The following is an 11,775-nucleotide window of genomic DNA, read 5'->3' on the forward strand; positions in this document are numbered from 1 at the left end:
GCGGTAGTAGTGGCACTCTACCTCTCAAGATGTGCTACGTCGAGCGGTGCCATCCGCTGAATCCGAGGATGCATATGCATCCTCACATGTTTTTCGTCGGCCTCTTTGACACGAAAATCTGCGGTGGATGCTGGCCCTCTTCGGTGCGGGCTTCGCAGTGCATATGTTTGATTAAAAATTAAAATTATCTTTTACGGCCCATTTAAAATAAACCGACCAGAGATTTCCTCGCAGTCGCTCTCATTTTCAGAATAACGAAAGACTTTTTATTAGCTGGCGGGACAAGCATCAACAATAATTGAAATATGCTTGCAAGATTACTTTACTAAGATGCTTTCTTAGTTTTGAGAACGGTTGAAGTTTAAAAAAGATTCGTTGTATTCTATTAAGAGACAATAAATTATGAAAGACACCGTTTTAAATAGTTGTAAGTATAATAAAACAAGAGAGAATGCTATAGTCGAGTTCCCCGACTATCTGCAACCCGTGGAAGTGCGAAGAAGAGCACTGAGAGTTTTTAGCGGTTTGTGGGCGTTAGAGTGGGCGTGGCAAAAAGTTTTTTTTGCAAATCTAGAGTCTACGTGCCTAATATCAACCTTCCAGCTTTTATAATTCCTGAGATCTCGACGTTCAACGGAAGGACAGACAAACAGACGGACACAGACAGATCAACTCGGCTATTGATCCTGATCAAGAATATATATACATTATATGGTCGGAAACGCTTTTTTCTTTTCAACGAATCTTGTATACCCTTTTACTCTCCGAGTATCGGGTATAAAAACCAAAACTGTCTTTATGCTCGAAATGAATTGCAAAGTTTATTTTTGGTTTGGCAAACGGCAGGGGCACAATTTTAATAATCCTCCATTTGACCGGCGATATCTAAAAGTATGTTTTACAAAAAGCCCGAATCAAACCCGAATCGCGTATAATCAGCTTAATCATAAATTAACAATAAAAATTCTTGGCCAGCGCCGTCGCCTTTTGCAGATTAATTAGTCAAAGCGACACGCCATAAAGCATTCGGTGAACTCATAAATCCCCCAGCCTCGCTGTGGATGGTTTGGGATCGCGAGTTCTCAGTGGCTGCGATATGGCTTATTACCATATTGATGTTAACCTCTAGCTGGAGCAGGGTTCAGCAGTGATCTAGCCGCTGGCGGGCGATCAGGTTTAGTTTAGTTTTAATTTTGACGCTGAATTCATCGCAGCTAGACTCGGAGATTTCATGGAAAGTACAAGAAAAATAAACTTAGTTTATGCACAGGGAGAAAAGGTATTCGCTAAGATTTTGGCACTGTGAAGTATAAATAAACCTTTACAACGTATCAAACCGACCGAGGGGTGCTGCCGTGTTGGCGAGAATATAGACGCGATATAGAAACGAGTACAGAAACGAGAAAATGAATAAATATAAGTAGATTTGTTAGTAAGATCTAATTATGCGTTAAACATAATAGAATTGATTGCTTTAGAAGCGGCAGACAGTCAAGATTGGAGTTATTAGGACAAAGTCTATTATAGTCAGAACATAATACTCTGTAGAGTATACTCTACAGTGATTTAGGATATCTGTTTAGTTTATCTGTTTGGAACATAAAGATTTAGCCGGCTAACCAAGTCGGGACTATCAACGTCACCACGAATATGCTTACAAATAAAAACTGTTCCAAGCATCGTTAGCTAGGGAGAGTAAATTAATAAACATTCAAAAGAATAAATACCGGTTTTTTAACAAATATGACAGTAGCTGGAAGGTTTTAAAATAAAACTAGATTCTTAGTATTAAAACTTACATTTTTTCCAAGTGTGCATAGAAATAAAGCATATGTAGCGACATCTTATCGCGGTGGCCATAACTCATGCATCATACCCTGCCGATCTCGATCTCATTACCATTCCCACTACGTATATATATTCCTGTTCCTACGACTTGGTCTGTGGAAATCGGTGGCATTTGCCGAGCCATTAGATCGGGCTGCCGTGTTGATATTGCCAGCCATTCGGAAATTGTTGATTTGGGTCACAATTAATTGCTTTTTGAGCGCCATAAATACATGGCCATCACAATAAAGGGCGCGTCAGCGGCAGCAACAAAAGTGCTGACCCCACGATGACTTGTCGAAGTCATTTTAGTATCGTTATATCAGGTCGATTATCATCTCATGTTCGGTGATAATATGACAGCTACGAAATTTTACTGAGACTTTGAAGTATGTGGGTGTTACCTACCCTGGCAAGCATTTAGAACGTCATAACGACAGGCTAATTAAAATATTTTTATTGATTTGGGGTACATTTCATGACACAAGTCTAATGTTATATTGCTGATTTTACTTCAATGTTTTTTAATTCCAAATTATAAATATTTTTCCTCCAGCATTCTGTATCTTACTTTTATATAATGAAAGCAAAAAACTAAAAATATGTTTATTAATGTTTATTACTCAGAACAACGGGCTAAAAAAATATTTAATTAGGGTTAATTTTTTGACAAATGTTTTTCGAATCCATTAATGTTTTTTCATAACTTGGGTATTGATGATATACCTAATTGCTTTTTAATTCATCATTCCTTGCAATAATATTAAAATTTTAATTAAACAAAAACCCTATAAAAGTACTATATACAACTCTTGTTCGATCAACTTAAAGAAGGAGAATCCATAATCTTAAACCTTTTTGTGTATAGTCTGTAACCAAAAATCCTTTGACCGACCTAATTTGAATATCACGCTTGATCTAATGTTTTGGATTAGCCGCTCCATGTTTATCTACAACATAAGGATAATGAAATTTAATCCCTTCCAGCTAAAGGCTTATCCTTGGTGTCCTTGTTCCTTCCCCTTTCGCCAGGGTCAACTTATTTGCGAATTTCCTACTATCTCCAGCTACTTACTTGAGCAGCTACATCTTCTTCCTACTGGCTATAAAATTAAGGATTAAGGATTCGGCAGCGGCGACTGAACGGATAATTCGCAAACCGACAATGCTATGCGAACAAAGGTGTTTTGTTTTTATGACTTTGCAACTCCTTCGCCAGCTTAAGGAGGTAACCGTATGCTCGTGTTTGCGAAAGGATAACTTTACGATCGTTATGGCTGAGGCTGGTGGAAGGGATAGAGATGCAGACCAAGTAGGCCTCTGCGTCCGAGGTTTTTGAGGAGGCGGTACCTGACGGCTAAGTGGACACAATGGCACCGCCTATTCGCAAATGCGAGTTCTGCCAGCGAAGCGCTTTGTTTTGACAAAGGCGGGCTTTATTTTGGCTATTTAAAGGATTATGCTAAAGGATTGACTTTGCAGCCTTGACTGGAACCGGGTTTGCAAAAGGATTCCGCCCACAACGAACACCCTTTCCGCGAATCTCGGGGTTTATGGCTCGCGAATGAGTTAAGAACCGACTCCGAGGACCTCTAATAAAGCGGAATGCGAATAAAATGGATAAAAAAGGCTTCGGTTCGCAGAAGGACATAGGAAGAGTTAACGTAACTCTTTCGCAATTTTCACGTAAATTTTTTACCACTTCTTGAGTTTTGCTTCAAATTCCAAGGAAACGTAAGAGAAGGGATGTTGACTCTTGAGAAACGGCAATTGTCCTTGCAATTTCGTTTGCTTAAAGTCTGCTTTTTGACGACTTTAAAGAATTTACGAAGTAACCAATACCATCCGACTGCTTAGTGTTTCCAAAAAAAAGTTTAGGCAACCATAATAAATGCATTGAGTTTTGTGACGACTGTACCATATTGCATTTTGTAACTGTACCAATAACGTTTATACATTTATGGTCTTATAATATTATTGCATATATGCAATAAAATTACTGATTTAAAGACTTTTAATTAAATATTGTATTAAAAGGAAGGTGCGCTGTATTGTGAAAGGGTTCCTCCCGTTTTCAAATTATTGATTTTACTATAATAAGTAACCCATTTTTCTGTCCTTATTAGATTTTAGAGATTATAGAATAAACTTTTTTATAGCTAAAACTAAATAATTAAAAGGTCTATTATAATTTACTCTATTGCAAACCTTTAAAGTTTTCTAAGATATTTTCACTAATATCTGAACCAATTAATCAATTTTCGTAACAATTAATTGGTTTTGGCTCGGGCAGCACAATAGAGCCATCGGTATCTTAAATTTAAATCAATTCTAGCCCCCCTAACTAAAAAATTGCTTATTAAAATTGCTTGATTAAAATTGAAGGGCCATAGATACATTTCACCACTAAGCTTACCCAATGCCATTTCGCACCTAACTCTAAGGGGCCCACATATGCCACATAGAATTCACCCACTGTCCACTTTTGTCTAATGAGTCGGATACATTGCACATGGATCCCTTTGCCTTTGCCTTTCCGATTTAGATTTCGCATCGGGAACCGGCATTCCTTTTGCGTGGAGTTACCCATAACTGTCACGGGTCTGCAATGAAAAATGACCAATCAATGTCTCACTTCAATAGAGGAACGCGCAGCGAAGCGGCGAAGGGAGGAAGGGAAGAAGGGAAGAAGGGAGCAGGGATGCGGTGGTAGATATGCCCCGAATGCCGACCAGAATGTGACATTTTCTCTGGCGAAAAGAGTGCATTTTGTAGAAAATCCGGGGGACAGCAATGGGTCGGGGATGAGGAGGACTGAGCCGAGGGAATGCAGCTGCTCGAATTTGCACGATTCCTGTTCAACATTAAATCGTTTGCTTTTTGTATAAGTTCGGAAGTAATGTTCCGACCATGTGCTATTTATCGAAAATAAATCAAGAGATCTCGTAAGCTTCTCAACGAAACATTTTTGCAGTTACAACACTAGTTCCGATTAAATGTTAGGTTTACACTTAAATATATAAAACAGCTTTTAACTGCAGCTATGTAAATAACCAGAAGTTATATTTTTTCTTGGTATAAGTATACCTTCGTTGAGGTAGTTAACCAAATACCACGAATAGCGCCCAGCTTTTTGTAAGATATTAAGGGTCGTAGCAATCGATTACATATCATTCTAAATCAGTTGAATTATACCCTTTACATGTAGAATAAATATGTGTACAAGATTCGTTAAAATGGATGCAAATGGTAAAAGGAAGGGTTCCGACCATATAAAGTATCTATTTATATTCTTCAGGAGCAAAAATCATGTCGACCTGGCCATATCCGTTCGTATGAGCGTCGAGATCTTAGCCATTCATATTCAGACGGCCCCAAACAAATTGTGGACACGCATACTCTAACGCTGACGAGCCGCTTAACCTTATTTTTTATTTTTTTTATTATAATATTTTGGTCCAATATCTATCGATGTTCCAAAAATAATATTGAACTTTCGCGTTGGCGCTCATAAGCTGAGTAACGGGTTGTTTAGCGGTCGGATTGCGGATGCCCCACATTGCGTATCACAGATTCCCAAATGATTGTTCAACTTGACTTGTTTAAATTCGATCGTTTTACTATATATTTTTAAAAAATAACTATATGATAGGTTTATCATAACTGATATCTGTACAAAAACATGTGTCAGTCTCCAAGTCTTTTGGCATTATCACTCCCAGCTGAGTGTGTTGGGCCTTTGTTTAGCCGCAGCTAATCGATCGCTAAGAACCCATCATGGCCAGCCACTGGGTTCCGCGCGCAGCAAGGCTCCTTTTCCTTTGCGCTGTCCTGCCTCTGCGTCTGCCTCTTGCCTCTTGCCTTTTGCACATGCGCACTCGTCCTTGTGCCCAAAATGTCCTGGGCACAGTAGGGAGTGCGGACTCTACTGTGCAACTCATCGTGTCGCAGCTTCGTTCTCGGCTGTGTCATTTGCGTGTCACCAACAAATGGTCGAGAGAAGTGCGCTTCGGTTTCGTGGCGGTACGGCTTTTGGTTTCGCTCTGGGGAAGAGAGTATCTGAGCGCATCACCGGACTTCAGGATAGATGGTAGAGGTCCTGTGGATGTTGCTGGTAGCTGCACTGCTGTTGGTACTGCTGCGGGTAGGCATCGTACTGCTGGTGGGTCTGCTGCTGAGGGTAATCATTGAGCAGACCATAACCATGACTGTGACTGTGGCTGTGGCTGTAAGCGGGATAGGCGGAGGTGGTTTGGTGGTGGTGGTACATGGGCACTGGCACTGGCACCGATGGTGTCCCGGTGCTGGCGGTGGTTGTGGCTTCCAGTGGCGGCAGCAAAGCGGTGTAACCGGCACCACAATGCTCCGGGGAGCCCTCCAGCGTGCGATCCTTCTTCGACTTCATGCGTCGGTTCTGGAACCAGATCTTGATCTGCCTTTCGCTCAGGCTGAGGGCATTGGCGATATCGATGCGACGACGCCGGGTGATGTATCTATTGAAGTGGAACTCCTTCTCGAGCTCCAGGGTCTGGTAGCGGGTGTACGTCTGGCGGGTGCGTTTGGAGTCTTTGCAATCTGTAAGCATAAACAAAGAAAACATTGGTCAGTTTATGACTTTTTAAGCTGTGTGTTGTTTGAAAATATCAAAAATATATACGAAAACATATTTTCAATATTTTATATGTGTATTTTTAGGGGTTGCTAATCGTGTGTGATGCCTACCTGATGCCAAAGTCTCCTCGATGTGCGACCAATTGAAATCGCCGGCTCCATTCGGGGCTGTCACAATTCGATGATTGATCTCCTGGCCGACAGCTGGCGAGGATTTCTCGCCCGGCGATTGGGGTGGCGTGCTGATGCCTTCGACGGGCGGCAGAGTGGAGGGCGTGGTTGGTGGTGGGGTGGCAAAGTCGCCATTCTTCAGTTTCTGCGTTTGCGACTGGGGCGAGTAGACGTCCAAGTAGTCAACATCCTCGGAGGCGCTGGGCGTAGGCACAGCCACGTACTCTTGCTCGTAGCTGGGGGCGGGGCTGGCGGCGACCTTAGAGATGACGGCGGGGGCCTTCTTCACCTGCTCGACTGTGGTGTAGAAGTAGTCGGGGGTGTACTTCAGCTTCTTCACGGGGTTGGTGAGCAGGGCCCTCAGGGTGCTGGGTCGCTCCTCCACGGCAGCGATTATGGAGGCGGCGTCTTCTTCGGCCTTACGCTTGGCGGCCTTGGGCAGCGGGGTGGTGGTTTGCACGGGCGGTGGGACAGTCTGGGTGGTGGTCACCTGCTCCTGGTTGTTGTAGTAGTAGCAGCTCTCCGAGTAACTCTCCTGGGGATAGTAGCCCTGATAGCTCTGGTAAGTGGAGCTGTTCTGATAGTAGGTGTTGCAGCCTGAGTTCTCGTAGTAAGGCGTAGTGGGCGGCAGACTGTGGGGGTGATACATGTTGTACATGTTCATGTTGTCGGCGTAGCTGTAGTGGCTCTGGCTGTTTGTGGTGGCCATCTCGGATGTGTATTGCTAGATTGCTTCTCTAACTCTGCGATGTGCACGCAACGCTGGTGAGTTTGCGAATGTGCTGGTCCTGCGACAGATCCTGCATATATAGCAAAATCAGAGGGCTCTCGGCACACGCTCGCCGTTATAGCGCATAAATATCCCTGCGCATGACACTTTGCCGCCTGCTGTTCGCAGCCACCCCTCTGGGGAAATGGCCTTGCAGGCAAGGAGAGGGGAAGTTATCCGAGGTCCTGGCAACTTTATCCGTACGGAGCCTACCTGCTGCGTGGCTTATTACCTACCCATCGCGCCCATTATCATCGCGACTTATCCACCCGCGCACTTCTCCTCCTCGGCGACCTTGAGACGCTGCTGCAGTAATTACGGCCATGAGGTGCCTACCTATGAGGTGCGCAGAGCGAGAGGGCGCGACTCTCAGCCGATCTCTCTCTCTCTCTCTCTAATTGCAATAATCATAAAGACATAAAAACTGTATACTGTAAACTGTAAACTGTAAACTGTTGATGAAAACGTTTCTTCGGCGCAGAGGCTGTTTCCCCGACCCGTTTATGGTTCCCTAAAAATTTATCTGGATTTTTGCCAGCGCGCAAAACACCGAGGACTGGGTGGCAGTTGTTCCCGGAATCCGTTGCCCTTTCCCGCCGAATTCATTTCGTGGCACTGGCGGCCAAAGGATAACATTACGTCCGATCCTGGGACCAGGACTACGCGTGGCCGAGGGTCGCGTGTTTGCGCTTTTTGTTTGCCCTCGTGGCCAAGCAAGTGCGCAACTCCCGGTTTCCAAACTCACTCCTGTGCCCGGTATTTGCCTAAAAACCAACAGACGCACTTCCCAAATGACTAGTAAACAATCAAGACTTTAAGCCAACACCAATTTAAAAAAAAATGTATTGTAATTTAAAAGCCAGCTGATCTGATCATTTATAACTTAACTTAACTTATATTATTTTACTTTGATACATTGATCAAATAATTTTTAACGTTATATTTTCAAAAACAGTTTATAATAGCCAAAAAACAGCAACATTTTAAAAGTAGAAGAACGGAGTCCATCTTTGGATTGGCAGACCGAAGTTTTCGTAAACCCTATTATAACATGATTATGAATATAAAACTTGTACAATTTTTCATGGTAGCTGGTGGATATAGCCCCCCTATCTTTATAACTTTTAAATCGTATTTCGGAAGTAGCTTGTCGAAGTAGAGAAGCTATAATTTTTAAATATTCTTTTAAAAGTGATGGTATTTTCTTGTTCTCGAATCATCTATTCCTATATCAAATTTGCTTAGAACCCAGCACAGCATAATTGACTGCTAAAAAACAATGACTTCTGAGCCACTTTTGGTGATTACATGACTTTCTGATCGGCTTACGCGGCCTGGATAATTTTTATCAGCCACCCCCGTTGAACACCCCTAACATATCGATTCTCCTGACATATGTGTGCATGTGCGAATTCTACCCTTACCCCATCCACTGGAAGATTCCATTGTTCTACAAAATTTATGGCGTTTTTCAGTTTGAAGGAAGATACTGCAGCTCGCATCTCTCCGATGTCCTGTGATTGCTATATTGCCAGTCAATGTAAGCCTCCCTTCCGGTTTTAGAGTAAACTTTTCAATAAGGGTGTAGAGTAAGATATAAAACTATTCGACCACTTGTGCTAAAAGTGGAAAAAAATTAAGAACAGCTTTTAAAAAAAACAAAATTCTTTCGAGACCGAATCATATTAAAAAACATTTTCATTTTCAAAAGTTAAAATAATGTTATGGGCTAAATGGACAAGGTCCTTGACTTTAGATGTATACTTTAAAAACTTGTTGGACTTACCGTGTTTTACTTGGGCGTAGTTTCAAAAAGATTATTTAGTTGAATTAGGTTTCATGGACATGGACCAAGAGTGTAAACTAATTTATGTAACTAACTTCTATTGAATAGTTTATTTTTATTGAAATTAAATGGTAGGCTTAAGTGGCATAAAGCGTCTTTAGTTTTTCACTTCCGCCCGATTAGCTTTCGCAAATTCCTCTGTTAAGTTTAACCCAAACCCAACACATGGCCGTATAATATTTTGCGCACCCGGTTCCCCTGGTTCTCTAAGGAAATGCAGCAGTCTCATGTCCAGGACCCAGGCAACTTTAATTGAGTTGTATGCCCACATGCGAGTGTCCGACCACAACACACCCCATCGCAAGTCCGCACCCAAACCCAACGGAGAATGCGAATCCGGAGCTCGGCGCACGAACTCGTGCGTTTTTATTGTCGAATTAATAAATTACCTTGACAGTGAATCGGGACCATCCCATTGTGCCCGACTAGCTGCATTTCCCTTGTCCTTTATATCCTTTGGAGTTCGAACCCCTCCCCGATTTGGACCATCCTTCCTGCCGTCCTTTTGCAGAGCGCGTTGCACATTTTTGGCACTTCCACGGGGGTTACCAGCCAGATAGCTATCTATAGAGCTATGGTGCCGGCGGTTCGGTGGGTCGGTCCGGCAGACTTTTGATAAATGCACGGGAAGGTGAAACAGGCACGCGCCTGGAGGAAGCCAATGTGTTAATTCGCAGCCCTCAAATATATTCTGGCTGCTGTTGCAGTCAATCTCGTCGTTATTTTCCACCGAAGCAGCATTATCAGCTGCCGCGGGCCAAGCGATTCCAAAGTGACCAACATCATTAGGAACTAAACTGCCAGAAAGTGGTATACTATTATCAGTCATCCACAAATATTATTTATTATTGACTTATAACCTTACATAAATTGGAATAAGTAATGCACTTTGGTATATTTAAAAGTTTTTGCACCCCATTTCCAATGAATAGTTTTTGAAGTAATTCAAAATATTTGAGCAATTTTATTAGTATGTGTCTTGCTTACGCAGATAATAGAGCATTGTGTTTTTATTGGCTTTATTGGCGAGCCTGCTGATTGCAGCACATTAATACTTGTTAAAAAAGCTTGTTAAAAATGGCCCAATGCAGTACCTGTTAACAGTGGCAATACATCCAAAATTCCATACTATGTATTGTTTACACAGGTAATGAAGAATTGTTTTTTTATTGGTCTATCGATTGTCCTGCTGCTTGCAGCACATTAATATTTGAAACTTCAAAAGCTAATAGATATAGGCCAATACAGTGCATGCCAACAGTATGGCATTACATAAGATACCCCACTAGGAAACTCCAGTGTCAGTTGGTCTCGGGACTTGTTTATTTTCCTAGCTTGAGAAGAACTACAATGATCACATGCTGGGGCCAGGTTCCTTTGAAGTTGCTGGTGATCTTCTCTAGGGGGATTTTCTCATTACAAACCAAATACCACATAAATGGGGAAGGGGTGATAAAAACAATCGAGTATATCGCACTCATTATCAGAGTGAAGCAGGCGACGCCACGCTGGGAATAAAATAGTAAAGGGCTGAGAAAAATTATCAACAAACAAAACAAACAACTCGAGATTGGTGTAAATTCCCCGTACTATTCCGATACACCGTCTATATATAGTATCAGCGTCGATCGGTCTAATGTGGGTTCGGGGATCCCAGCGTGAGCTTTTCTTTGGCTCGGATCGCAGGCAATCAATTTGATTGCCTCAATCGGCGGTTAATTACTAGCGATGCTCGAGAATTATTCAAAATTTCGTTGGCGTTGTGGTATGTGTTTGATTTAACAATTAAACTGCACGCAGATCGGATCGAGTCGTTAAGTCTGCGCTGGGGAAATCATCTTGATGAATTTGCCAGATGTCTAGATAAATGAAGTAATCTTCAGCTTCTAAAATTCATCAAAGACGGAAGAGAAAGCTAGACAGAATGCATTTCTTGGTGGCCTTCAATCGAAGGTCCACCGATGACTTCTCCGGAGGTCATCTCAATGGGTGGATATAGCGTTTCGTCCTTGGATCGGCATCAATCCAAGTCAAGGATGATGAGACGCTGTGCTGCTTTTGAGATTTCCTCACTGTTTTGTGCAAATATTTTCCCAATGCGTCACGCGTCGCCTGTGTCCTTGGCTTCTGTTCGAGGTCCTGTGCGTCCTGCACATCCTTGAATTGCCTGCGATGTCTTGAGCACTGTTGTGTTGACATCGAAAACATTAGGATCAGGCTGTAATCGCTCCTGTCACACTTATTCGAATTGTCCTGCCGCTTTTCAATAGCGATGATGACCCCGTAAGCTGAATGAAATGGGAATGGTGCATCGCAATGGTTCTGTTTACGGCCCCTAGATATACATTTCAAATTGTTCAGATCTCAGCTTGGACCTCGTTAACACCTTCAGTGAAGGACGCCCCAACTGAGCTCAAAGATTAATGGCTTTTTAAAAAATTTTTAAATGCCATATCTTAAAGTGTATATTTATATTTCATTTAAGGATACCCTGTGTTATTTTAAATTTAAAGCAGGCTTCAAGGTCCCAACATCATAATTTTAATAATTT

The 11,775-nt window shown here is 42.3% G+C and overlaps 1 protein-coding gene across 1 annotated transcript; it reads right to left on the reverse strand.

The window, feature by feature from the left end:
• Nucleotides 1–5,425: 5,425 nt before the first annotated feature.
• On the reverse strand, nucleotides 5,426–7,402 carry LOC6536120 (segmentation protein fushi tarazu). Its single transcript, XM_002096692.4, has 2 exons — nucleotides 6,550–7,402; nucleotides 5,426–6,402 (listed from the first exon to the last, which is right to left on the reverse strand). The coding sequence occupies exons 1-2, from the start codon at nucleotides 7,316–7,318 to the stop codon at nucleotides 5,906–5,908; spliced, it is 1,266 nt and encodes a 421-aa protein (XP_002096728.1). The 5' UTR covers nucleotides 7,319–7,402; the 3' UTR covers nucleotides 5,426–5,905.
• Between the last annotated feature and the right edge of the window lie 4,373 nt (nucleotides 7,403–11,775).

Source organism: Drosophila yakuba, chromosome 3R (genome assembly GCF_016746365.2).
Source record: "Drosophila yakuba strain Tai18E2 chromosome 3R, Prin_Dyak_Tai18E2_2.1, whole genome shotgun sequence".
Lineage (NCBI taxonomy): Eukaryota > Metazoa > Arthropoda > Insecta > Diptera > Drosophilidae > Drosophila > Drosophila yakuba.